The sequence below is a fragment of the Lolium rigidum genome, chromosome 6, assembly GCF_022539505.1.
Source record: "Lolium rigidum isolate FL_2022 chromosome 6, APGP_CSIRO_Lrig_0.1, whole genome shotgun sequence".
Taxonomy (NCBI): domain Eukaryota; kingdom Viridiplantae; phylum Streptophyta; class Magnoliopsida; order Poales; family Poaceae; genus Lolium; species Lolium rigidum.
In genome coordinates, this window is record NC_061513.1 from 121,996,251 (window position 1) to 122,022,268 (window position 26,018).

The following is a 26,018-nucleotide window of genomic DNA, read 5'->3' on the forward strand; positions in this document are numbered from 1 at the left end:
GTTCCATGCTGTTTTTTTGGTGGTGGCTGTGTTCGGACTAGACGGTGTGAGTTGTTGCTATGCTTGTTGCTCGCAGTGAGTGGTATTGTTCTTGTACTCAAACCTCTACCTTCTATAAAATTATGGTAGGCAGAGGTTTACTCTCGAAAAAAGTCCCGCGTGGACCAGACTTACACGTTGAGGATCCATTTTGTGGTGTCAATCTAAACGGCAGACAAGAATATTTTGTCGCCATTCAAAAATATTTTTATAGTAGGGGTTGCCAGTGATTCTATTTCAAAACCACGCCAGCGCTTTACTAGGCTTAGCCGGTATGAGCCCAATTTTGACGCCAGCCCCTAAATAGCTATCAGGGATGCTATTAAACTTGCCGGTGGAGATGCTCTTACGTTCATGTGGAATCGTTTACCCTAAAATCAGGTGCCCTAAAATTCTGCTTTTGCGTGCTCTATTTTGCATCATCTTTTTGAGATGGTTTGTTCCCGGTCGTTTCTCAGGTCTCTTCGATCTGGGCCAAAAGCCCACTTTCCTTCAAATAAGAAACTGAATACAGTCTCTGTAAGAGTGTCAACTTAGCACGTAACAATCTCTCGTACGCTCAAAAAAAAAAAAAAAAAAAAAAACGTAACAATCTCTCCTCCACCCATCGGCCTCCGCCTTTTGGATCCGGTCACACTGCCCTCGTATGTGGACTCACAAGCCCTCTGCGTCGGATCCGGCCAAGAAGTGCCAAGACCTTGATAGACCAGTATTATTGATGTTCTAAATAATCTGTAATCCTGTTAAAATGGTGTCTATTCCTGACAGTTGTATCATTTTATTGCAAAAGAACAAATTCTGAATTGTGTTCTTCCAAAGACAGGTATTTATGTTCTCGAGAAACTGTGAACTACACGAATTTGCATGTGTACGGTTGAAAGTGTTTCAAAAAAGATAGCTGACGTAATTCGAACTACTCCGTTGAAACTGTAGTAAATTACACACAATAGATGTTCCTGATGTGATCACATAACAGCTGTTAACGAACAGAACAAAACTGGCACACCACTGAAAGCTTCAAGTTTTGTTCTATTTAAGGGTAAGACCTACCAGGATGGCAATGGTTCAACAAACTGAAACAATTAAACAAGGCGCTGACATGGTGAATTCAGACTGCTGTTACATGGATGAAGATTTGTGCTTCTTTTTGGAGTGTGATTCTTCATTGCTTGCAACATATGACTCTATTTTCACATTTTCCTGTGCCTCACTATTCCTCAATTTCTTTGCCTTTTTCTGCAAATGGAGAATAATCGCAGAGATGTGATACTACTGCAGTGGAATCAAATCGCATACTCTCCCTCAAAAAACACGGCACATGATCCAAAACAAATTAAAAAGAACAGACATGAACAAAATAAGCAGAGCATGAAACCATAACAGCAATATACCTTCAAGGACTTCGCAATATCAGCAATCCCGTTGTTGTCATCAGTAGTTTTTGTGGATTGAGTGTTCTCCTGAAACCCATAACAAGATTTAGTAACTACACAAGCGAAAGAGAATCCCACTGAAAATATACAAGAGGACATTCTGACCTTGGGTGGAACAAATGCAGCTTCTCGCTTTCTTTTCTTTTCCTCTGATTTCTCTGATTGCTTATCTAGCTTATCTTGCCATTTCTTTGCTGACTTCTTCTTGTCACTCATGAAATACTCACCACTCTCCAGTTCAAGATCAATCTACATCCAGATTGACAAATTAATCAACAGCAGCACAGAAGGCAAAACAAGAACATTTTCAAGTACCCACAGTACAAGAAAAAATATTGCACATGGGTTTTGTTTCCTTCAAATTCAAATAGCTTTGAAATCAGTATAATCATTTATCAGAGTATGAGATGGAGACAGGCACCAACACCATCAAGATATAAAGCTGTAGGACAGGGCTGCTAACCACATAACAACCAATGAACTGATGAAACCAGCATGGTGAACTGCACAACAACTCTAGAAGTGAAAGAAACAATTGACTTCACCTTGCTAGGCTGTTGAGGAGGCGGAAAGGGTGTGTACTGTTTCTTCTCCTTAGTATTCGGCTTCTTTTGCTTGACATTCTTTCTGAAAAATAACAAATAATGAGGTGTAAGATGCACACTGTACTTTTCAGAGGTAGTAACTCCTGAACAGAAATGTGATGCAAGTTCCTTACTTCTTAAAGTTTGGCAGAAACCTGTCCCAGCTTTCAGTGGCTAGGGCAGGATTCTTAGCCAGCTCACGTTTAATTAGTAGTTCCTGCTTAGTTTAACAACAATCGATGAGAAATCATATTTTGCATCCCTTAAAAGATAATATCTCAAAAACAAAACCAGTCACCTTAATGTGGTATACTGGATGCTTTATGTTCTTTATGCAGTCCTCCACAACCTTTCGGACTTGTTTCAGTCCCTTAAAGGTACCCATGGCAGCAACAGTATTCCCCTTTTATGATGGAAAAATACACAATAGTATTTAATAAATGAAGAGATACAAAGTAAAAAAGCAGGTGGGACCCAAAATGTAACTTCAAATGTATTACGCAAGGTAAGAAATTAAGAAAACCTGAACTAAGATGTAGCAGCCAGTCAGAATCTCTATAGCCTGCAGTACATAAAACAACATGTTAACAAAGGGCGGACAGATCACCATAGGACATTAAACATATGAGATATTTACCTTAAGGGTGGATAGATTAGGACCCAGAAGACGTTCTCTCCTTTTGACAAATCTTTCCTGTGATAGCATGCTATTAGCTTACAGGAGCATAAAAGACGAACTCATCAAGAGTCGCAACATAGCACAAATAGGTGCTGATGACACATATCAACAAGCAAGAAGTGTTTCTCTGTGCAAAAGTAACAAGTATCATTGATAATAGAGCAAAACGAGAGAACTTATATTAGCTTATCAGACCAACTGTTCGCATATTTGGGTGGATGATACTCTTATGGAGGCAACAAAGCGCAGCATATGTGACTGTGACACGTGGATTTGCACCTTATACAATCATATGCATGCCAAACCAACAAGCACATCTATAAGCATGGGAACTGCAGAGGTTTTGGATGAAGGAACCCAGAGTCTAACAAATATGAAACAGACAACACTATAAACCCAGACCATAAACTATAAACCAAGTTTCTAGTTGTGGTAAAAGAACAGTTATCTAGTGTAACTAGTGGTGCCATAAAATGCTTCTATGATATCCTTATGCGATTGATTCCATCATATTACTTGGCAATTACATGTCTGGTCTTTACATGTTCCTATTAACCACTCCATTAATATGGAACGGACGTTGTGACATTAGTAACCAAACATAGTCGAGGAATTCCTTGAAAGAAACCAAGAGGCACATAACTGAACTTTGAGCAATGAGTCAAAGTCTACCTTGTTTCTTATGATGCTGCCAATCTTGATAATATCACAGTTCATCTCATCATTGAGTACTTTGATTGCCTGCGAGGAAAAACAACAACGGAAGCATATAGATGAAACAACTCCCAGACAAGGCATCAAGGTGTTGGGTGCCATTACAATAGGTGGCCGTGGGAGTATATCATAGGTTGCAATAACACAAAATATATATCCTAATGTGGTATGAAAAGTCAAGACAATCTCCACACAGTATACAGCAGAACTTGCGTAGCAGCTAAAGGGGTTGGTAACAGAAGCAAATGCATACTTGGGGTGCAGGGACACTCCGCGACAGTAGTTTTATCAGGTCCCTGGCCTTGAGAATAATGTATGGATCCCTGGTTTTCCTGGTGGTCGAAACAGTCATGGAACCCTCCACCTACGCACAGATCAAGAGAGAATCGCCTCAATACCTAAGAACGCTCCAAAAGTCCAAACAAGAGTAATCAGTCACCCGTCACAGTACCAGATTGAGCTCGCACGAGACTCCGAACTCCTTGAGCGCGCCCTTGACGATCGGCCACGCGTCCTGCAGGTACTTCTCTGCACTCGGAACGAGCAAAGGGTCATCGATTCGCATTCGGTAGACTTCAAACTACATCTAATTTTTAACGGAGAATCGCGCTGAGGCGGGAGGGGAAGGGGATAGGGGGCGCGCGGATATGGTTACCTCGGTACTCGGGGAAGAGGGTGGAGAAGGAGCTGACCTCCAGCAGGCCGCCCTCGTTCCAGGAGGGGTCGAACTTCTCCACCGTCCAGCGGTCGATGTTGGGGTCTTCGTCCCACGGCTTCTCCTTGTCGTGCTTCCCCTTCCGCTTCCAGTTCTTGCCCTCCGGGGCTTCCGCCGCCGCGTTGGCTTCGACGTCCGGAGCCATGATGATGGCCGGAGGGAGTAGGGCTTGGACGGCTCTCAGAGGGGAAGGGGGCGGAAGGGGGGAGGTTGAGGTGGCGAATTAGGGTCGATGATGATTGTAACGCCGCCGAGGAATGGCCGAAGGTTCGGACGTTTGGGGTTTGGGGTTTGGGCCTTCCGGGTTTGGGCCTAGCTTTAAATTTTGTGTGGACGTCCTTATTCCAAAGACACTCCTCAAGTTTTATTATATTCTTTTGTTCAGACGCTGTTTTTTTTTTTTTTTGAGAGAACAGTTCAGACGCTGTTAGCTGACCAGAGTGCTGCCAAGTGTCTCCCAAGGCTGAACAATGAATCCAATTAAATGAATATACGCTCATTGACATATTCAAGTAAATGAATATGCACCAGGGGTAAAAACATATTCAGTGCTCAAAAACCAAATTTTAAAGCAACAATTTATGTCAGACATGCAGCCATGTTGAGAGCAGCCATAAAGGGGGTCGGACATTTTCATCAACATCCATTCTTTATTTGACGATCTAATGTCAAAAAGAACGAATGTACATCTGGACATCTGGTATGAAAATACCAAACGAAACCTGGGTCCAGTTATGAAAAATTCAAAATAACGCTATTTAAAAGTTTCAGAAAAAATGAAATAAATGTTTGCATGCACATATTATGTTTATACTTAAAGTTTTCACGAAAAAATACGATTTTATATAACCTACATAAAAAATGAGAAAATGGAGATTCCTATTTCTGTGAATAATACAAATCCAAACATTAGTGTCATTTGAACATTTTGTCATTTTCGTGTAGGCCAATACAATCGTATTTTTACACGAGTAAGTATCAACATATGTACATGCAAAATTTTATTTCAATATTTTTTGAAACTTTTAATAGCATTTTTTTTCAATTTTTGAAAAACCGGGTGCCCGCGCACCCAGGTTCCAAAAGTGCATGTCGAACACCTACAAGGCTATAAGCACATTTCCTGCTGCATATGTAACTTCCGAGTTCCGACGATCATATCAGCTGCTCAGTCTTTTGCAAGGCTTAATTATTATGCAGATACCATAACATTTACATGGATGTTCCGAAAATAAATGTGAACAGCCCCAAAGCACAAGGGCAAGGGGGTATACATGGACACACACCCCGCACATCAGATCGTCGGAGCCACACCTATTAGCATATACACATACAACTCTTGCAGACATCTGAAGAAGAAGAAAAAATGGAGGCATGACGTCTTGCAAGGAAGGCAGACTAGCAGAGGAAACTCTGGTCGCAGACCACGGTCAGCTAGTCAGGTGAGTTAGGAGCATGTTACGATTTTCCCTTGGGCTTCTTTCGTGATTTCAGGTCAATAACAATGACACTGATGTTGTCATTGCTCCCTTTCATCAGCGCTAGCCTCACGAGACAATCAGCAGCTGCTTTTGCAGCAGGGTTCATAGTGGGTTCGCCGCCGCCCTCATCAGAATATGCACCATCGTTTTTATTCTTGTGCCAAAGAAGGATCTGCCGTCGTGCAATTTTGCATGCGTCCTCATTTGACATGACATCCCACAGACCATCGCTCGCTAGAATGAGGCAGTCATCATCTTTTGCCCGAGGAACAACAGTGACTTCGGGTTTTGGAATCACAAATGGTTTCAGGTATCGGTCCCCTGCAAGAAGATTGTTGAGTTCCGCTTCAAGTTGATAAACCAAAGGGAACTTCAGACAGGCAAACAAATGCATAGAGAAATTGGCTGGTTTAATATCTTAGTTCAGTTAACTTCTCACATGGAACAGGGAAAACAGAGTTGTCCAAGTTTTAATAACGGAACTATATATTCAGACGGTGACAACCGTAAGAAACAACTAATATCTAATATTAGCCATGGCCATAGTTCACAACTATCCGAGGCACTTGCACAGATAACAACATAAGTATATATAGGGTACCTTTGTTCCTTCAGTAAGGGGGACATTTTACTTTGGCCTTCTTAAGGACATCTGCATCCTAATCCGAACACTTTCACAAGAACATATTGAAGTCCACAGACAACTTCGTCCCCACCCCCGTATTTCCAGGTAAGGAACCAAGATAAATATGAGGAACACAGACTAATAGTAACCATGATTTTTCCCAGATGGGAAAATGAGGAGTTGCAAGTCGCTAGTATATGAAATGGATCATTTACAGTTATAATTTACTGCCTGAAATGAGCTAATGTAGTAACGCGATAGCAGATGATCTCGTATATTGAAAGAGCACCTGAAAGAGAAATCGGCACAGTTTGTACAGAAAAAACATCCAAGATGTATGATCAAAATTGTGGCGCCAATTCAATTTTATGTATTCACAGGTTCATATGGAGAATGAGAAATATTACCTAGATGTTTCACACAATGACCTAGTACCAGAGACTTAAGATGATTGCAAATATCAAGATAAAGGTGATAGGTTTTTCTTTTTCTTTTTGACAGCACAAAGGCTGATGGTTTCATATAGGCTTCTAGTGGTTCAAGTACAGCAATACCCTGATATGGCCATAGAACTACTACTATTGTAATTCTATGGATGTTTGGCTGTGACGATTAAAGTAATGTCATATATGCTGCATAGGCAGAATACTTCACGAGCATATCCTGGTACGGTCTTACTTGTTGTGAAGCTTTTTGTCTGCCTTAGCTTACAAAGAGATGCCTCCTAGAGTTTACCAAAGAACCTTCTAGAGATCATGATGGCAGCGGTAAATGTTGGGCTACCAAATTTATATTTTAAATTGGTCAAAAAGTAACAACAGTCATGATTAGACCTTAATCTTATTCGAAACATGTTTTTTACAACCTGCTTGGCATCATCAATAATTTCATACATATAATATGCTGGACATGCAACAGCAGAAAACTTACCGATTGACCGTGACATTGCGAGTATACCAGAGACACGATAACCATTCCAGTCAATGACCTTCCCACCCGCAGCCTCAATCCTGGCGAGCTCATCTTTCCTATCAGGCTGGAACACGGAAGCATGATCAGAGATACAATTTTGTAACTTAACTGGATTAATAAACTTAGCTGAGCGGTAAATTCCAGTTCATACTTTGTGATCGATGGAGAGAGCAATCGGCTCCTTCGCGCGGCAGAGCACGACCCGTGAATCTCCACAGTTCGCAGCAATGACATGAGATGAGCAGACAACCGCAACAACAGCAGTGGAACCCACGTTATCGGCGGCAATAGGTTCTGCGCAGGACTCACTGGAGCCATTGGAAAACATGCTCGCTTTGCCGGACACCTCATCGTCCACCTTCTGGAAACAATCGCCGAAAACCTTCTCCCATGGTTCCTTCACATCCACCTCCCCTAATTCTACTTCCCCCAGCCCCTTGCCGGCTCGCAGCACGTCTCGTAACACGACGTGGATCTTGTCCCGGCAGTAGTTTGCCACCTGCAGCAGAGAACATGAAGCATGAGCAACAGAGCAAGAGGCCTCACGGTCAATCCCAATGTGTTTCGTCTGGGCCAAGAATCAGAAACCTCCGAGCCGCCGTGTCCATCGTACACGCCGAAGAGGTGCGCCGGCAGCCGGAGCTCGGAGGCGTCGAAGTCGACCCCGATCCCGCCCATCTCCCGGCTGCTGGCGAGCATCCGCACGGGCACGTCAGCGAAGCGCGGCACGGCGGCGCACGCGTCCTCCATCTCCGCGGCGTGGCCGCGCGTCGCGGCGCAGCCCCACAGCGGCACGCACTCCATGAGGTACACGCTCCTCTTGCCGCAGCCGTCCCCCGCGGCGCGGTGCTCCCGGCTCCCAAGATCCGGGCCGCTGGCGCATTCCGCCGAGCACCCGCCGCGCGCGGTGGCCCCTTCCCCGGCGAACACCGTCGCCGCCATCACGACTTTGCTACGGCTACGAACACCGATACTGCACCAGCGCCTGACTGAGCCACCCACCACCGTAGCGCGAGCCGTGGCCTGGTGTGCGCGAATCAAGGGGGCAGCAATGGAGAAAGGGAGGAGAAAAGTAAGCGTGGCGAGGAGGGTGGGTGTCGGGTTCGGGAGTACGTGTACCAGGTGGGCGAGCGGCGTGGGAGGCGGTGAGTGGTGGGCGACGGTGTTGCGTGTTCCGGCGAGGAGGAGGGGATGCCGGCGACCGAGACTTGTGAGTGAGCAAGGCACGAGCGACAAGGAAGCGAGGTGGAGGAATGTGATTGGGCGTGCCGTAACGGACAGGTGTCGCTTCTAGGCTCTGCCGCAAGTCTGCTGCTGATGACCGTTTTGTTTGTTTTAGCTTTGCTTCCTCACTCGAGATATTGGTCTTCTCGATTTTTCGAGATTTGACTATGGCCAATGATTTTACCAGCACAAATGTTGGTTATGTGCTAAAGAACACATTTTCCATCTAAAACTTATTTGAAATTCTCGATCATATATAGTGGGACTACTTGATCACAAGTTAAATCCTCGAAATCACGCACGCCTTTGTTTCATGGACTACTTATTTTAATGGAAAGGTCAATTCTTTATGATTTGGTGTAAGATTGTGATTGTGACGAATGACACATGTCAAATTCCAGGGTTAGTTACTTTTACAACAACCCATCTTTTGCATCTACCCGCGTACACAAAATTGTTCAATGATTTGTAGTTCTCATTTCATACTAACATTCTTCTTAAATTTAAATTCTTTTAATATCCACACGGTTTCCATTTCCGTGATCAAAACATACCCTTGTTGATGGTGAGAACCTTCAGCAAACATCGCTACTTTGACCAACAAATATTTCCTTCGTGAAATTCTCAAGCGGCGAATCTCGTTCAGTAGGATCCTATGCATACTTCTTGTATTATCTCATAGAAATTAGGTGTTATTCAGGAAACCGGCTCCGCCATAAAGTCGTGCTAGGTTTGAAAGAAGATACATATATCTCTGCCCTGGTACGTATGTCTGCATGAGAAAGATAATGTGGATCACATTTCGGTTTAGTGTGTTCCAGGTATGATGCGTAGGTTTTTTTTTTTGCTTGCCCACAATAACCATCTCTGAGGAATGGTGGAGCAAGGAAATGGCCATATTTACAATGAAGGATTTTGATGCATTGATTATCTAGATATGTTGGTTCTTGTAGAAGAACCATAATGCATGGGTCTCTGGTAATGAGAGGCAACAATTTTATGTAGCCCAAGTTGCATCAATGAATTCAAGTTCTGCCCTTGGCTAGACCCGAAGTAGATGGAGTTTCCTATAGTAGCGTGAGACATAGTAGTAACTTAAGTTTTGAGTTCTATGGTGTTCTTCCCGCCCCGTCATTCTCGACATGAGTATGATCCTGTAAATACCTTTGCCTTTAAAAAAAAGGGCACAACGCTCAGCATACTCTTAGAAAAACATTTGGAAAGTTCCTTTTTTTGCGAAAATTCCACCGATGTATTAATAATCATCAACAGTAGTATAAAGAGACCCAAAAATAATAAAAATTACAAATAGGTCATTGGACCACCTAGCGACAACTACAAACACTAGCGCGAGCCGAAGGCGCGCCGCTGTCCTCGCCCTTCCATCACCGGAGTCAGACAAAGCTTGTCATAGTAGAGCTTGTTGTAGTAGACAGACTGAAAGTCGTCGTGCTAAGGCCCCAAAGAATCAGCGCACCAGAGCAGCAACCGCCGCCAATGAAGACAACTGTAGATCGGAAGAGACTAACCTGAAACCACACCAGTGAACACGAAAACCGACCAGATTCCAGGAGATCCTCCGGACACACAACTCCATGCGCCCTCCGCCGGCGCTAGATGCACCCGCGGAGCGAGGATAGGACGGGAAGGACCTTATTCTGAGTACAGGAAGTAGCCGTCGCCTCACCATCCTGAAGAAGACATTGAAAACAAACTAAACGAAGAACAGAAACCTTCCCACCGGCGAGAGGCCGTGATCCGCCACACATCCAAGCCCAAAGGCCACCGGAGACGGAGTAGATCAACAGCGTCGCCGGCGAGAGGGATGGAACCCTAGATGGGTTTCACGATCCAGCCTGCCTCATTGGAAAGTTCCTTATGGTCATTCCAACTATCTGTGTCTAAACCTCTATGAAACACATTTTCATAATCTGTGTGTATATAGCATTAGCCCATTTTGAACTACAGTGTAAAATGTTCTAGCTTTTCTTTTCTGGGGGGATTCACATGTATCTAGACGTATTTCAGTGTGTCTATTCAAACGAGTGAATCCCGTTGGATTATTAGTGCAATATAAATGATAAATCCTACCCGCACTTCCATTATATTTTATTTCTCTTAGCAAAATTAGATTATTAAATATCTACGTTTGGCACAATTTCGCAAACGTACGTGTCAAGAGAATGCATGTCCTAGCTAAGTGGAATCATTGGTGCAACCACGAGTTTTCTCATGTCCATAGAAAATGTGCACTCCCCGTTGGACGTGGTGGTGTGTCGTGAAGCTGGTGAATGTGAAGTTGTCGGAGATATTTCCAACCCATTCCATCCATTGTGAAGTTTCTTCTTTGACCAGTCCCGAAAGCACAATGGCTTGGAACTTGGAAGGGACGTGTGTCCCGTCCAGCGAGAAAAACTGGCACGCTTGAGTCTCCGGCCCCGTCCGAGTCGTGTTTCGGGAAATATTTGCATCGTTTTTCTTGGCCTGCGGCTACGCTCAATACGCCGCGTGGTGCCGGCAGAGTCTAGTGTCACACGAAGGTGGGGCCCGGTCGACCAAGCCAATCATGGCGTGACTCGTAGCGCTAGCTAGCTCACGATTTATAATCCTGGACGACAGATTCTGCTTGCAACGAGCGCACGGCATGTACGTTGTCGCGTTCCATTCCAAGGCAGAACTTTATATCGGTTCAGCTAGCCACTTTGTGGCCTCTCCTCGGTCGCATGCCAGGCCAAGTGTCGCTCCGGCGCACGCGTGGCCGTTGCAGCGTCGCCGTCCCGTCACAAACCAGGGACCACAGACCCTCCACATATGATTTTCTGGTGGTGAGTTTTGGCACGTTTTGAGTAATTTGACAATCAGATGATTTTCTGGCTCGTGAGAACTTTTGCTGGTCAGATTTTGTGAAATTTTTCATCACGAGCCTGCCACGTGGTGGCTATTCTGATTTTTAAAATTTTATTTACCACTAGTAAAAATACCCGTGCGTTGCCACGGGACGCAAATTTCATTTCTAATGGCACATATATAAGGGATACATATTTCCTTACAGAATACACATTTATTCTAGCAAAGAACTTTAATGGAATCAATTTTATCCACACTATGGTTCAACTCTAATCACCGACTCATTGTAGGCACACATGTTCACAAAAGATGCAAGAACTTGAAATCCAGCGATAAAGCGAAAATACTGTTATATTTTTCGACCAAGTAGTCACATAAAAATCATTCCTTGCACAAATCTATCAATTAAAAAGCAACACTAACAACACGACTCCACTTACTTCTATCACTGCGCGCGCCATGGAGGGCTCCGCTGCTGCTTCCAGAGTGGATGGTTGATCCCCTCGCCACTTTGCCTGCAGATGGAGGAGGCAATCGTCGGGCCATGGCCCAAGTGGGCGCCGTTCTGGCCCGCGAACTCCTACTCTGTGCCATCCCAGCCCGCTGGCGCCGACCTGCGCATCCTCGAGCTCGGCGCGGAGGGATTGGGGTGCTGTCGTCCCACGGGTTCGTCGGCAACAAGGAGCGACGCTAGTCCGCCCACGCTCCTGCAATAAGGAGCGCCGCTGCGACCACCGATGGGTACCCCTGCTCGGCATACTTCGTCGACGGTGAGGAATTCGAAATCCCCATTTGGATAGTTTCAGACATAAAATGTGTCCAAATATTGGGAAAATTGGGTCTATACCATTAAAAGATCCGCTCTTTTGGTTTATACCATCAAAAACTTCTTGTTTAAGTTTGTACCACCCAAAGATTGCAACGTTATTGATTTCGGCCATTCCGTCTGCTTCCATTAGGGCATCTCCAACGGGGCGACGCATATCGAACGCCTAAAAGTGGTCGCGAGCGTCCGTTTGCGTCTCCCCACGGACATATTTTATCCGTGCGTCCATTTGCGTCTGGGTGTACTCCCAGCAGGGCGACCCATTTTTAGATTTGCAACATATTTAGAAAGCATAGAAAGTAGTACATTCAAACTATACAAAGTAGTTCTAGAAGCCTAGACTACCTGCTGCCTGACGGGTCGGCCCCGTCGTTGCGTCCCTCCCTCGTGTGCTTCTTCGCCGCCTCCCGTGCGGCCGCTAGGGCTCGGTGCGCCGCCGCGCCCTCTAGCAGGCACTGCCGCAGCCTCGCGTTGGCGGCGTCGTCCTTGAGCGTCTCGAAGGACTCGACTAACGCCCTCTGCTCCACCACCTTCTCCTCCGGGGTAGGCGCATCAGGGCCATCGAAAGACCATGAGATGTCGGAGTCGGAGTCCTCTGCGGCTGTGACGGCCGCCACCCTGCGGCGTTCCATCTCCCGTCGAACGCCGCGTGGGCTGCCCGCTCCTCCTCTGCTTCCTTCTCCGCTTCAGCCAGGGCCTTGGCGTCCCTGACCGGGTCGAGGAGGTCGTCGGTGATGTCATCATCATCGAACTCCTCGTCGGAGCTCGAGGCCGGGGGAGGTGGAGTGGGAGGTGGAGGTGGAGGCGCGGCAGCCTGGCCGCGGCCGGCGCTGCTCATGGTGGCTCCGGTGGAGGCTGAGCGGCAGCAGCGCTACGGTGGAGGTTGTGCGCCGCTAGGGTTTAGTAGGGAGGAGTGAGATGCTCACGCCCCTGTTTATATAGGTCGGAGGCAGGGCGACGGCCGCGGCCCGCGTGGCATCGCCATTACTTCGTGCGCAGAGGTAGGCGACGGTCGCGCGTCACGCGAGGCATCACCATTTACGCGGCCGCAGACTGCCAAAGCGACACCTCGGCGCCAGTACTGGCGCCGCTGAGAAGACGTATCGACGCTGGGTCACTGCCAGGCGGGCCCAACGAAACATCCGCTAGACGCGAGCGGACACTTTGTGCGTTCACGCAGCATTCGCCGCGACGCATCCGAGACGCATATTTGAGCCAGGTTTGCGTCGCCGCGGACGGTCTGATCACTTTGCGTCGCCCCGCTGGAGGTGGTAACAGACGCATTTTTCGGTCGGTCGGACGCTAACGGTCACTCAGAGATGCCCTTAGAAAGATCTTTATTTTGGCCGGTTAATTAATTTAACTACCCATGTGGCCAAAACCAATGAACCGAATGATTCCTCTTCACCGTGAACTGAACTCACAAGCAGAGTTCACAGGAGAAACCGCGGCCACCCCATAGCCTTCCCGACGGTGACTACCACATCCCCGGAGCCCGGCGAAGGATCTCCTCGGTGGCATGCCTCCATCCCTACCGAATCGCGGTCACAAAGGCATGGAACTAAGCGGCCCGTCCAGCCGCCCAAAACCCTAGCCGGAGTGGCCTGCGAGCTCGCCGCCGCGGCCGGCGGCCGCACTTCGTCCGGCCGAGCGCTTTTTCCGTCTGCGGCACGACCCCGAAGCCCGCGACGCCCGGCCTCCCCGTGCTCGTCCCCGACTGCCCCCCCATGCGTATTCTTGCTGCTCGCTGGGATGGACCCTTGCTCAACCTGGGTAATGTTCTGTTACCTGTATAAACACTTGTGTTTGTGTATGAGCACAAGACCTATGATTTGTTGTGAGGAGTTCCTAATTTTTGTTCTTTGTTCCATGTGTTTCTATCTAGTGTAGGATTGAACCCAAAAAAGCCGGCCGATTAGAGATTTTCATGATGAAAGGGTACCGTGGTCATCATTAACGGGGACTTCACAGAGTTGGTAAGAATCAAAAGGATTGCAACCTTTCGGTGGTACAAACCTAAACAAAACGTTTTTGATGGTATAAACCTAAAGATTGGATCTTTTAATGGTGCAGACCCATTTTTTCCCTAAATATTATTGAACTTCGAATAATCCTTTACATCTTCAGGTGCTTCTCTTGTATTTTTTCGGTTCTAAAGTGTTGCGCTAGCATGATCATGAGAACATAGGTGCGATATGAAAGAATAACAATGTTGTTTATATTTCATCATGGAAACTCTACATTCTGCAAATATAGCTCTGGATGCTATTTTTCTCCACTGGTCTTTTCTTATTTCTGAGGAATGATGAGAATATTTCCGTGGAAAATATCTTCTTACATCTACAACTTGAGGAGTTAGACATTAATATTAGCATGCTCTCCACACATTTGTTATTTTAAGCCCTAGGTGAAGTTCTGCATGAATATTGAGGAGCCTGATGAAGATTGAGAAGAATTCAGTTGGTTGTTTCCCAACAGGAGTCACACTCCTGTATAAAAGTTGATGCACCTTCTAGGTGTATTCTCGAAAACAAATATGTCAGATACCCATGACCCAGTGACTAATTGAAGGCTTATTGGATTAGGATTAGTGCACTTACCAAATATTATGAACCTAGTATATCAGTAGTAGTAAAACTCTTCTTTAGGAAATTTTGTAGCATCGCCCTTGACCCAGTATGGAATAGAACCATAATAGGCTAATAGCTCATGCAGCTTTGGAGTAGCTGGTGCATTAACCGGTTTGGAGTCCTCCAAGCAGACCAAGCTTAGGAGTACTCCAAGCAGATGCAACTTTGGAGTAGCTGGTATCTTGAACCAAAACTGACAAAAGATGGCATTTATATTTCCTTTACCAGAGCAACACACAGGAAGGTAGTGACTTCAAATAAATAATAATATGTAGTGATCTTCAAATAAATAATATGTAATATGTACACTAAGAATCGTTTATTACACTTGGAGAATTATTTTACGTCCAGACCAGCATGTAATACATCAGAACAAAAACTCAATAGTCAAGAAAAAAGTTTTTTTTAATCCTTTATCCTGCTCTCCATCTGATCCTTGCATAAGTGTGAAGATCATCCTTTCATCATGCACAAAGTAGTATCGTGGAAGTACAGCACATTGACTGCTGGCTAACACACATACATGGAGGAGAGGCTAAATATTTGCACATGCAACAGAAATTACAAAGTTTTATTAGAAGTTCTTGAATAAATAGGTTCTGCCTCTCACAATAAGTTATACTGTGAGGAGAACCAAAATTTGATCAAGCTCTAAGTACTACTTGGAAAAAGAAGGTTTCTATAGCCAGTCAAAAATATCCACCGACTACAATATATACAGGTTACTACTTTGCTGGAACTCAATTTGTGGTTCGCCTTGCTTTCTTGTCTGGTCTAACTACCATGCAATATAACTACCTAGATCATTATGTATTTGACTTAAAGGAACAAGTATTTCAGTAGAGTCAATGGGAAGAAGGTGCATTATTTAGTTTCATTTGGTTGCATAGGGAATTTATAGATGCAGCCAAGGTCCACATATGTTGTTCGGCAAGCCGCCATTGTGTCATGTGACGTGACACGTGCTTGCCCCATATGCACAAAGCAAGGTATTGTCCCCTTGTAAAATACCAGTCATTAGTAAACCCATAGTTAGAAGAATAATAAAACAACCGAAGACTTTTTTTTATCTTACTTGGTATTCATCAGGAAAACATATCGGCAAGGGGTTCTACGATTGTTTGAATTGTGAAACATGACAGGGCTGACATGTATGACAATACCCTGAACATCTACAAATGCATGATAGTAAGAACATCAGTAGTTTAATTAGTTAAAATATAAAAAATTATACCTACCTACGATTGATTTGTTTCTAATTCTCGTGGTCACTTCGAAATTGGCGAACCGTGTCGGAAGTTCAGGGATGCAAATGTTAGGGTGAGCAGGACAAATCTCTGTACGAGAGTCCATGTGAATGTAGTAATCTGTTGGTGTGAACAATCCAAATGGTGGTGGAGCCTCAGAAATATGGAACGCCACCCTTTTGAAATAGTACACCTCACCGACATGAAGCTCAGTGTTGCTGCCGATACGCTATCGCCTCCATCTTGTCTCCCTGTCAAATTGCAAAAGATAGACACTTATGAAAATATAGCCATTTTGCAAGAGATACCAATCTACATGTTGACCTCTTCTTTAGTACACCAACATTTTTTCAATAATTATGCATGCAATACCAGTAAGTACCACACATTCCTGTTAAAATGGCACCTTTGCACTCCTGGGTATGAAAGAATAGATGCATTTCTGTTAAACTTGTATGGGAACTTGGACATCACTAATTATGGGAACCTGAACTAAAATCATTTTATTCTGAAGCTTGGGCGCTGCTATACTGCCTTACTCATGGTCCTTATTTGCATCCTATTTTCAAGAATGTCTACTGGACTGCTTTATTTATATTATGAAATGCTCCTTACATCCTAACGAATTGAAAGAAACACATGCAGATAATGTATGCAGCAAGGAGCATTTACATAGCATTGCGAGAAGAAAGTTGTAGCTACTGGATACCAAGAATGCATTAGAGGACTCACATTTGTGTCAGCTAGGATGGCGTGGTAAATAAGATCTCCCATCCGAGTCACTTTAATTCGCGCGGTCACAATTTTCGCGATCGTCACCCAACCATGACCGTACGTGTGTATGTCTTCAACAAATCGGAAACTAACATGCCTAAGAAATGAAAGGAACACATGTATCAGTCAAACTAACAAATGAAATCTTTGATGCAGTATTATAGTATAGAAAGAAGAAGTTACAAATGAGGATTCCAGGCGAAGCGAGAGTACGGCCTTGGTGGCATTATTCTCTTCGAGCAGGCGCGTCCGAAGCTAAGTTGTACTGCCATGGTTACTTCGTAAGGTTGAAGATTGGTTGCATCATATTGTGCTAATTTCTAGGCCGGGTCTTGCTTTTGTACATCAAGTATTCTGCCTGGGTGCTATTCACGTCCTCTTTAACCTTGATTCCATTTTTCTTCGTATTACCTTATGGGACGAGCTTGATTATGGAATGATCTTGATTATGGGGCGAAATTGGTTCTGGGCGAGTTTGACTGGGGCGTGATTACATTCCTTTTGGGAATTATGGGACGATCTTGATTATGGGGCGAGATTGATTCTGGGCGATTTCTAGTGCGAGTTTGATTCTGGGTGAGATTACATTCCTTCTAGGCGAAATTAATTCTGGGCGAGATTACGTATGTTTTGCGATTTCTGGTGCGGCCCATTCGGTGCGGCCCATTTGGGTGACGACCAAAACTGGTTGTAGTGAGAGGTAGGCAGAATAGGGAACATGTTCCTCCTTTTTAAGTAGTGTAGATTGGTAATGACACGTACCCCTTATTTCGGTGGGAGACATAAGGCCACCGGGGTTTCCCTCTCTCGCGTTGACATAGCCGCTGATCTGCCAGGTCTTTGTGGCCTCAGGGTCATAGAGGCGCGGTGGATCCCAATCCTCGTAGGCGGGATGACTTCACATTTTGTTATTTTTTTAATTTGCTTAGGTTTTGTGTCATACTAAAAAAAATATGGCGGTGACAACTCCGTGAAGGTGGAATAGGATTCTCCCCATATACCCTTTTTTTTTATGGGTCTAGCTTCGTCCTCGAAGGGCGTGTGAAGGTTTATCTTCAGCACATCTTTGTTCCGTATTCCTTCTAATCTACGCTTCTCTTCATTGGCTGCTACTCTCTTGCGTTGTTCATTTGGGACCTTAGCACGATGAGACTTTCCGTCCATCTACTAAAACAAGCTCTCATATGATAAGCTTTGCATGGCTAACAATGTGGGAGGGACGAGGATGATGGCGCGCCTTCGGCTCGTTCGATGCTTGTAGTCGTCGCTATGTGCTCCAAATACTTCTTTTTATAATTTTTAAAACTTTTAGGTTTTCTTGTACTGCTGTTGAAGATTATGAATAGATTCAAAAAACCAAAAAAGGTCTAATGCACTTTGGATTTCATGATGCTAGACATTTTTATATGTCCCTTAGTCGGTCTTACACTCTTACTAGCTCACTACTTGCATAATTTGATTCCCTAGGCACATCAAACCCGAATTTTACGTACCCATAGTGCCTCTTAGAAGACCATTGTCTAAGGATGAATCGACATTGACCTTCACATAATCCTACAAAACTCTCTGCTTTCCTTTGTTTCAACCGAGAAACTATTTAAGCACATTCATGTGTTCCGATATCTGCAGGATTATGTGACAAGATACCTGAATCATAATTCTCTACTTTCTCGACTTAAAAACCCGGCCTTACAAACTAAAAAGATCCTTTGGAAAATTTTCAGTGAACGAGACCTAGCAGCGGGAATTTCTCGGTGTTCATGATATCAGTACTCATTTGTTCAGAATTTCAGATACTCCATAGGATGATAGGACTAGCTATGATCAGCAAAGGATCGTGTCGTCATGCCTTGCGTAGATCTCATGACCATTGACAATGATCTGCAAATTTCGTTTTGTTGCGTGCTTCCCCGTCATAATCTACGCGGTGTTGTTGGGTCAGTGTCTTGACACTTGGCGAAACTATTTATTCTCTCTGTCTGCAAGGTGTCCAATCCGTACGTATTTGATCGGCCTTCACTCATAAGGGCATCTCCAACCGGGCGACCCAAACGGACGCGCTGGGCCGTCCGTTTTGGGCCGTTTGCGTGCCCGCCCGGACACGCGGACAGCGCCCCGCGTCCGCGTGTCCGTTTGGGTCGCACGCGGCGCCCAACGCGGCGACCCAAAGAGACGCCACGTGGTTCGTCTTCGCTGCGCGGCGCCGCGCCATGGCAGGCCTCGACGGGACAGCCATGGCGGGAGGTGGAACGCGCGGGAAAGATCCCGCGCGCACCAAGGTTCCCGCGCGCGCGAAAACGCCATTGGCGCGCGCTCGCGCCCAAGTTTCCCGCCAGACCGCCGGCTATAAAGACGGCGGCGGTCTCACCCGGACCGCATCACCGTTCTCTTCCCTCCACCTTCTCCGGCGCCATGCCGCGCACCCTTCAGTCCACATGGGCCAAGCTCTCCTCGCCGCCGGGCCGGGTTCCCGCGGACGGACGAGGAGGAGCGCGCGGACTCGCGGTGGGTCGCCGACGACGAGGCGCTCCGCGTCGGCTGCCGAGGCGGCGGCAAAGAAGGCCGGTGACGCGGAGATGGGGGAAGCGGCCGCGGAGGGCCGGCACGAGACCCCGGACGGCCGGTACGCGGCCGTGGAGGAGGGCGGACGCCGCGGAGGAGCCCGTCGCCGCGGAGGACCTCGCGCCGGCGAACATCAACGCCGCCATCGAGGAGCGTCTCGCCGACCTCACGCGCGTGACGAAGGAGCACGAGGGCATCGCGCGGGCCGGCCGCCGCCGCTAGGCGACCTCCTCGGCCGGAAGAACGAGCTGCTCGCTATGCGAGCAGCCCGTGACCTCATCCGGATGCCGTCGCCCGAGCGGCGCGCCCGGGAGGATGCTGCGTCGGCGGAGCGCGGCCGGCAAGAGCGCATGCGCCGGCGGCGGGGCAACCACGAGGCCCGTGAAGCCGGCCGCGTCCGCCCGGGAGGCGCGCACCGCCGTGGAACGCGCCGCCCGCGCGGAGCTTGAGCTATGCGGGAAGCGGATGGTTCCCGCCTCGAGGAGGCGGAGCGCGAGCGCGCCCGGGCTGCGCCGGCGGAAAGGAGGAGGATGATGCCCTCCGTCCAAGCTGCCGAGGCCCGCGAAGCCGCCCGCGCCGCCGCCGACGCCCACGCCGCCGCCGACGCGCCACCCGGCCCCGTAGGAAGCCGGGAGTGGAATCCTCACGCGTACGGGCCGCCCGCGTCGAGTGAAATCCACGGCCCCGATGGCGAGCCGGCGAGGAGTCGCCGGCGAGGCCGCCGGCCCCGTACGTATAGGATAGAAGTAGTAGCTAAAAAAATTGTAATGAGTTCTATTTAATGAAACATATTATTTATGCCTATGACACGCGGGCCGGGGGCGGACAGCGGGCGGACGCGAGCGGACCAGCCTTTCGCGTCCACGGCACGCAAACCCGGCCAAGATTTGGGCCGGGTTTGCGTCGTTCCGACGCCGCGGGCATCCGTTTTAGGGATGGGTCCGCGCGACTGGCCGGCTTTTGTCCACTGGACCCATCCGGACGCATGCGGCTGGGATGGGTCGCCCGGTTGGAGATGCCCTAAGCTAGCAACCGGTGTCAAGGTCCTCTTGGTCAGTATGCTGTCCGTTTGTCGTTGCCAACTACCAGCCACACTCCTCGATCTTTTTGCCTACTGGTATTCATGGTTGCCGTGTTTATTAGGCCGTGATCAAGGTCGAGGAAAATTCTCTACTCCAGAATTATTAGGTGGGCCAAAAGGACTGTCCAAGTGTCCCGGACTACAATTTCCTGACACATCTCCCCTCCTTTCCCTTTGAGTGATGGTTGATGATACTATGACTTTGATAGCTTTAGGGGTTGATAATAGTTGATTAACTATAAAGCTTCTATCGGATCTTTTAAGGTCAACAATCAGTGCCTTTTCTGACGTAAATAATTTGCCGCATCTAATCGTATTGTTTCAGTTTGAAAGGTAGCACTGTACAAGCAGTGGCCTGGTGAGTCAAACGGAGAAATCGTAAAAATATACCCAGTGTTAAAAGCTCCCACACATTGTAGGATTTGGGGAAAGGTATTTTTAGACGGTCTGGTGGAGGCAAACTGAGAAATCGTAAAAGAAGGGGAGAAAAACAAAAAATTATAAGTACTACCAGAGAACCAGTCAATCGATCAAACCAAAAAGACTTACTAGAAACTTGGCGTACTGGAGAGGTATTGTGCTTATGGAAGTATCAGAAAAGAAATGGCAACAAGTCTGTACTATGTACGTGGCAACTGGCAAAGGTTTATGCAGACAAAAATATAAGCCCAACCGCATCGAGCTTTTCATAACTCCAAGCAGCATAATAAAAGAACATACGAGTACCCAATTTTATGCTCTCTCTTACCAGGCAGATGTAACCTAGTTGAATGCACACCTCATCTTTCGTGTATGTATTTGCACGTTCAGGAGCAGGGAAACATCAGAACAACACTTGTGCGCTGAGCTGAAACAACCTTACATCTGATGAAACCTTCAGTTCAAACAGAAAATTAGGCCTTCTACACATAAACGACCGGCTGCAGTTAAGCATATACTACATACAAAATGAGGACACCAATTATTTGGATGTACAGCAATGGCGTCAAGGCTGGTGATTATGAGCCTCACGTAGGGCTATACTGCATCTCACATGAGAGGCCCAGACTTTGAGTTGGGAAACAAGGAAAGCCCAGCCCTCTCGTCATGGAAATGAGTTGTGAGGTTGACTGAGGTGTTGGCATTCAGGCCGGGATTTGACATGTCCATACAGTCAGTAAATGGATCGAAGAAGTCCGAATACCTCACGTTGGCTGCTGGTATCTCTGGCAGAGAGTTCAGAATCCCATCGAATATCTCATAATTCTCATCAGCTTGTGGTAGAAAGGCAGAGATGTCAGATGCTGATGGAATGAGAGACATGTAGTCATCAATTTCTGGTATTGGCAGAATGTCAGAGATATGCTCATCGAGTTGTAGTGGTACAGTAGCAAGTTGATCATCTCCCGCCTTCTTTGCTCGGATGACCTTTGTATGACACAAGTACAGCAAAGACTAAGCAACTACTAACTGCATGCAAAAAGGAGTGAAGTGCTTAAATAACCAGGAAGAAAGATGGAGTACAAATCTGTTCTTATCATCATCTCGGTATATCATGATGAAGTCTCCTACTCGAAGGTTGTGAGTTCTGACATAACTCCCTGGGATGTTTAAGAGAGGGCACAGAAAATGTAAGAACATTGGTCAACATATGTAACAGATAATAAAAAGTTTGAAAATAAGGTATTCACCAGTATTCTCAAGTACATACATCCTGCTCTTGTTGTTTGGCCAGTATCTGTATGGGAGATCACAAACTGCATCATTGCACGGGACATGCTAGACCAAATTAAACATAAATGCACGGAATGAAGCTGCAACTAAGATCATCTTTTATAGGAATAATATTCACATATTGTCATTCTAATGGTTTTACAAATACCCACCGCCCCTGTAATTAATTGCTTGTTAGACATGACAGGTTTTTAAAATAATGTACAACATCAAAACAATGCGATTTTGCTTCTTTTACAGGAAAATATCCACAAACTTATCCAAGTGTCTGGCTCAGAGATAGTAAAAGTGAAGTATGACAAAGATTATATTGTTACTGCAACTCATAGCAGAAAATGTTAAAGCCAAAAAGACTACAACTTGTCCAACCTGTACTTGAAGGTCCACAGTTCCGCATTTAGCAAATCGTGCATACATAAACTTCTGCCTTCCTTTGATGTCAGATTTGGTAGGTACGCCTCCGCCTCTTTCTGAGAAAATGTCAACAGTTAGAGAACACGGTCTATGGAATAAAATATGGGGTAAAATTAAGTTTGTAAAATCTGTTTAAACAAGAACTCACCTTCGGGAGAATAATTCTCCCAAGCTGGCTTATGTCACTATTTCGGAGCTCCTTCTGCAGAACTACTCGCAACCCAGTCATTTGATGCTACATAAACATTGTAGAATCTTTTAACCCGTGAAATGTGAACCAGTTTGGTTAACTATGTTTTCTTTTATTTAACATAAAAATAAATACTTTCAATATATTTTGCATAAATCTTACATCTGGATCAAGAACAGCTCTATTCAAATCCAGCACATCTGCCTATCATGAAAAGAAGAATTCATTTAGAGAGCAGGCAGGGAAAACACCAAGTGCCACATAATTTCACAAAACCAGATATAGCTGAGCAAATCTTAGTCCCATTGAACCTACTAGTAAAGATTAAGGAGGACGTGTTTTCTTGTACTGCTGCCAAAGCTACTCAGCAAGCAACCTTTTGTGCAGCTAGGACTTTTTCACGAAAACGAAAAAGCCTTGCGTTTCGATACATTGATAAAAAAGGAAGTTGTATTTACAAGTCCAAAGAAGGACCAACACCGCGCCATACAACTCAACCCAAAAGACCTAATCTAGGGGAGAAGCTGGCAAAGACCCCGAGCCCCCGCGTCTGCCCATTGTCGTGCCTCGGTCCTGAAGTCATCGAATAAGGAAGCCACGGAAGGACGCACATTGTCAAAGACTGCAGCGTTTCTATGTTTCCATATCCACCATGCGGTGAGCATGATCAGTGACGAGGTGCCCTGTGCAGCTAGGACTTTACCTGTTGCTTTTTTATTCTGTAAGTATTAAACTTTATTTCTATTTTATGTTCATTATACTGTCAATATAATAGGCACTCCTTCCTGTTTATTCCAAATAGGTAATTTATATAGGAGAAAGCAAAGGCAGTGACCTAACGGTTCTTATGAACGGAGAAAGGACATATTTGCAACAGTGTTCTCTCCATTTGCAATTGATTTCACTGCTCTTGTTTGTATTGTAATTATGCAGAATAATATAATCTTTAGCTGATCACTTGCTTGTATTGTAATTATGCATAATAACATAATATTTAGCTGATCATAGAAGTGTAAATAGCAAGTGTTCTATTATTCTACTACAAATGCCCTCCTACACCACTACAACAGTTGTATCAATCATAATAAATAGTACTCCCTCCAATCCATAATAAGTGTCGCTGACTTAGTATTGTTATGGATCAGAGGGAGTAACAGAAATGATGCTACATAAGTAATTTCGGAACAGAGGTAATAGTTTAAGAAGAGGGGAGATATTTGTTCTAACTTCCACTTGAAACAGTAGATGTATCACATAGCAAAAAAGTCCAAATCAAACATGGAAACAAAAACTAGCACCTTCAGATTGTAGTTAGCTCAACAGGAAACTATTGGTTAATTCACACCAGATGGTGTACCAGTACCACCCTGACAATAAGTACACTGGTAACATAACTAATTTTTGGGCCCATGCTCTGGAATAGACAGTGTAGAAGAAAATATTCACTTGAATGAAATCTATGAGTTTATCTGACATGTACTGCTATTCCCTACTAATTTTGGGCTGCTACTGAGAAAACGCACACGTATGGAAAGTTGCTACCAACTGTGCAGTGCCTCCTGGAAGTAACAATAACACAACATGTTTGGCCATAGAAAATGTGCAGTGCACATAACGACGTCGATGAAAGTGACGTTTACAGTATGTGATGGGCTAAATCATGCACTTGCAACTAATGCTTAGTGTAACTTCTATATAATTTACATAAGTAGGCAGAGTTCTTCCCTATATTTCTTGAAACAAAAAACTAAGTGCCATCAGTGTGATATTCTATTATTGCACATCACTACATTGGCAATGTGATGCATGTGAACCACTAAGTTATGGACTTGCAACGAATAGAAAAGTATTCTTGTTACCCTGAAACCGCAAGATTGGCGTATTCTATTCATGTGTCCCATGACGGCAGGTGAATTAATTAAGACATCTTAACTCTGGTTAGTCCCAAGATATACGGAGTAGAGAATTACTTTGTGATGACGACTGACCAAAACTATCCAGGGAAAGGCTATCACCGTTGCAAAATCCGACAGAACACTACAACAACCATACTACCTTGTCACATAACCTACAGCCTGGAATAGCCATGACGCCTGAGAAAAATAGTCTAATTGATGATCACATTCACACCTAAACACACATCCGTACGCTAGGCCGGTGAAATCTGATCGCTGAATTCGAAAGGGCAACTGCGGTGAGCCGGTGAGATCTGGTAGACTCGCAACAATGCGCTTATATTAAAAAAAAAAGCAGAATTCCGACGGATCGGAGTTCCGAATCAACCGAAAATGTCAAGAGCTACAAGCACCTCGATCGCAATCAACCAAAGTTCAAAAATCCGGCAACATTGTGAGCAGGATGAGGAAGGAAAGTCCCCCTTTCTCCTTCCCCTGGGCCTCCAGCCCACCGCACCGCCCCGCCACCGCGGCCCACCACCGCCTCCACGGAGATCATCAATATATACGGAGGAGCCAAGCCAAGGACCAAGAGGTAAATGCTAGGGCGAGTCCGTGAGTTCCGAGACACTCACAGGTCGGGTCGCCGGCGGCCTCCTGACGCGGCCGCCGGACCTGCGCTTCCGGGTGACGAGCTGCGGCCGCGGCGCGAACATTCCGTCGCCGGAGGGGGAGCGGCGCTTGCCGCTGACGCCGGCCATGTCGACGGGAGGACGGGAGGAGGAGGATGCGGCGGCGGCGGCTAGGGTTGGTGCCGCGCGGGGCGCATTTATAGGCGGGGTGGCGGAGAATCGGAGACGGGGGCGCGGCGCCAAGTGGCGTGCGAGGTCTGAAGCGGGCGCAGGTGGGGAGCCAACGCCCGGCGGGCCGGTGGCGGGGGCGCGCGGGCGCGGCCAACCGCGGGGGCGCAAGGTGGCAAGCGACGGGTGGGCGGCGCGGGGAGGCTGCGGCTGGCGTTTTTTCCGCATCGGGATTCCCCGCGGGACGCCGGGACGGACAAATGGCGATGTAAAAACCTTTTGAAATCCGGGGGCTCGCTCGCTCGGCCTCTGACTGGTTTTGGTTCGGTTCCGTTCCGTGTGTGTGTAGCACCTCTCTTCTCTCTCCTTGCGGCCTTGCCCACTACTGCCGCCCCGCGAGAGCTCTGCTCAGTCACTGGTGCTAGGCTGCGGTGAAGCTTGAAACATGGGGCAGCTTGACTAAATATAGCCCTGGTTAATGGAGATGCTGTTGTTTTACTAGGAGTGAAAAGAATCTGCAGGATAGTATGTTTGTAATAGCTTGAGAAATGAGAAGAGCAAATTAGGTCACGT

General features: G+C 46.3%; 3 protein-coding genes across 3 annotated transcripts; all 3 read right to left on the reverse strand.

The window, feature by feature from the left end:
• Positions 1-943: 943 nt before the first annotated feature.
• Positions 944-4,386, reverse strand: LOC124661480 (KRR1 small subunit processome component homolog). Its single transcript, XM_047199336.1, has 12 exons — positions 4,105-4,386; positions 3,901-3,977; positions 3,703-3,813; positions 3,408-3,476; positions 2,694-2,750; positions 2,580-2,618; positions 2,355-2,459; positions 2,191-2,273; positions 2,018-2,099; positions 1,578-1,721; positions 1,431-1,499; positions 944-1,275 (listed from the first exon to the last, which is right to left on the reverse strand). Exons 1-12 carry the CDS (start codon positions 4,307-4,309, stop codon positions 1,159-1,161), a joined length of 1,158 nt encoding a protein of 385 aa, XP_047055292.1. The 5' UTR covers positions 4,310-4,386; the 3' UTR covers positions 944-1,158.
• Positions 4,387-5,324: 938 nt separating this feature from the next.
• Positions 5,325-8,184, reverse strand: LOC124666653 (protein phosphatase 2C 50-like). The gene is made up of 4 exons (XM_047203989.1): positions 7,831-8,184; positions 7,394-7,741; positions 7,201-7,306; positions 5,325-5,966 (listed from the first exon to the last, which is right to left on the reverse strand). The coding sequence occupies exons 1-4, from the start codon at positions 8,182-8,184 to the stop codon at positions 5,623-5,625; spliced, it is 1,152 nt and encodes a 383-aa protein (XP_047059945.1). The 3' UTR covers positions 5,325-5,622.
• A 13,072-nt stretch (positions 8,185-21,256) lies between these two features.
• On the reverse strand, positions 21,257-25,673 carry LOC124663218 (B3 domain-containing protein LFL1-like). Its single transcript, XM_047200944.1, has 7 exons — positions 25,281-25,673; positions 22,913-22,954; positions 22,709-22,795; positions 22,516-22,616; positions 22,104-22,150; positions 21,937-22,013; positions 21,257-21,840 (listed from the first exon to the last, which is right to left on the reverse strand). Exons 1-7 carry the CDS (start codon positions 25,671-25,673, stop codon positions 21,463-21,465), a joined length of 1,125 nt encoding a protein of 374 aa, XP_047056900.1. The 3' UTR covers positions 21,257-21,462.
• Between the last annotated feature and the right edge of the window lie 345 nt (positions 25,674-26,018).

Coding starts and splice junctions, on each gene's coding strand:
- LOC124663218 (XM_047200944.1), bottom strand. CDS start 25,673: ATGCGGAAAAAACGCCAGCCGCAGCCTCCCCGCGCCGCCCACCCGTCG. Junction 22,955..25,280: donor GGCCGCCGGCGACCCGACCT/GTGAGTGTCTCG, acceptor TTTTCATGATAG/GCAGATGTGCTGGATTTGAA. Junction 22,617..22,708: donor GGAGAATTATTCTCCCGAAG/GTGAGTTCTTGT, acceptor ACATTTTCTCAG/AAAGAGGCGGAGGCGTACCT.
- LOC124666653 (XM_047203989.1), bottom strand. CDS start 8,184: ATGGCGGCGACGGTGTTCGCCGGGGAAGGGGCCACCGCGCGCGGCGGG. Junction 7,742..7,830: donor ATGGACACGGCGGCTCGGAG/GTTTCTGATTCT, acceptor TCTCTGCTGCAG/GTGGCAAACTACTGCCGGGA. Junction 5,967..7,200: donor CGCAATGTCACGGTCAATCG/GTAAGTTTTCTG, acceptor ATCTTCTTGCAG/GGGACCGATACCTGAAACCA.
- LOC124661480 (XM_047199336.1), bottom strand. CDS start 4,309: ATGGCTCCGGACGTCGAAGCCAACGCGGCGGCGGAAGCCCCGGAGGGC. Junction 3,814..3,900: donor TCTCGTGCGAGCTCAATCTG/GTACTGTGACGG, acceptor ATCTGTGCGTAG/GTGGAGGGTTCCATGACTGT. Junction 1,500..1,577: donor CTGCATTTGTTCCACCCAAG/GTCAGAATGTCC, acceptor TATGGGTTTCAG/GAGAACACTCAATCCACAAA.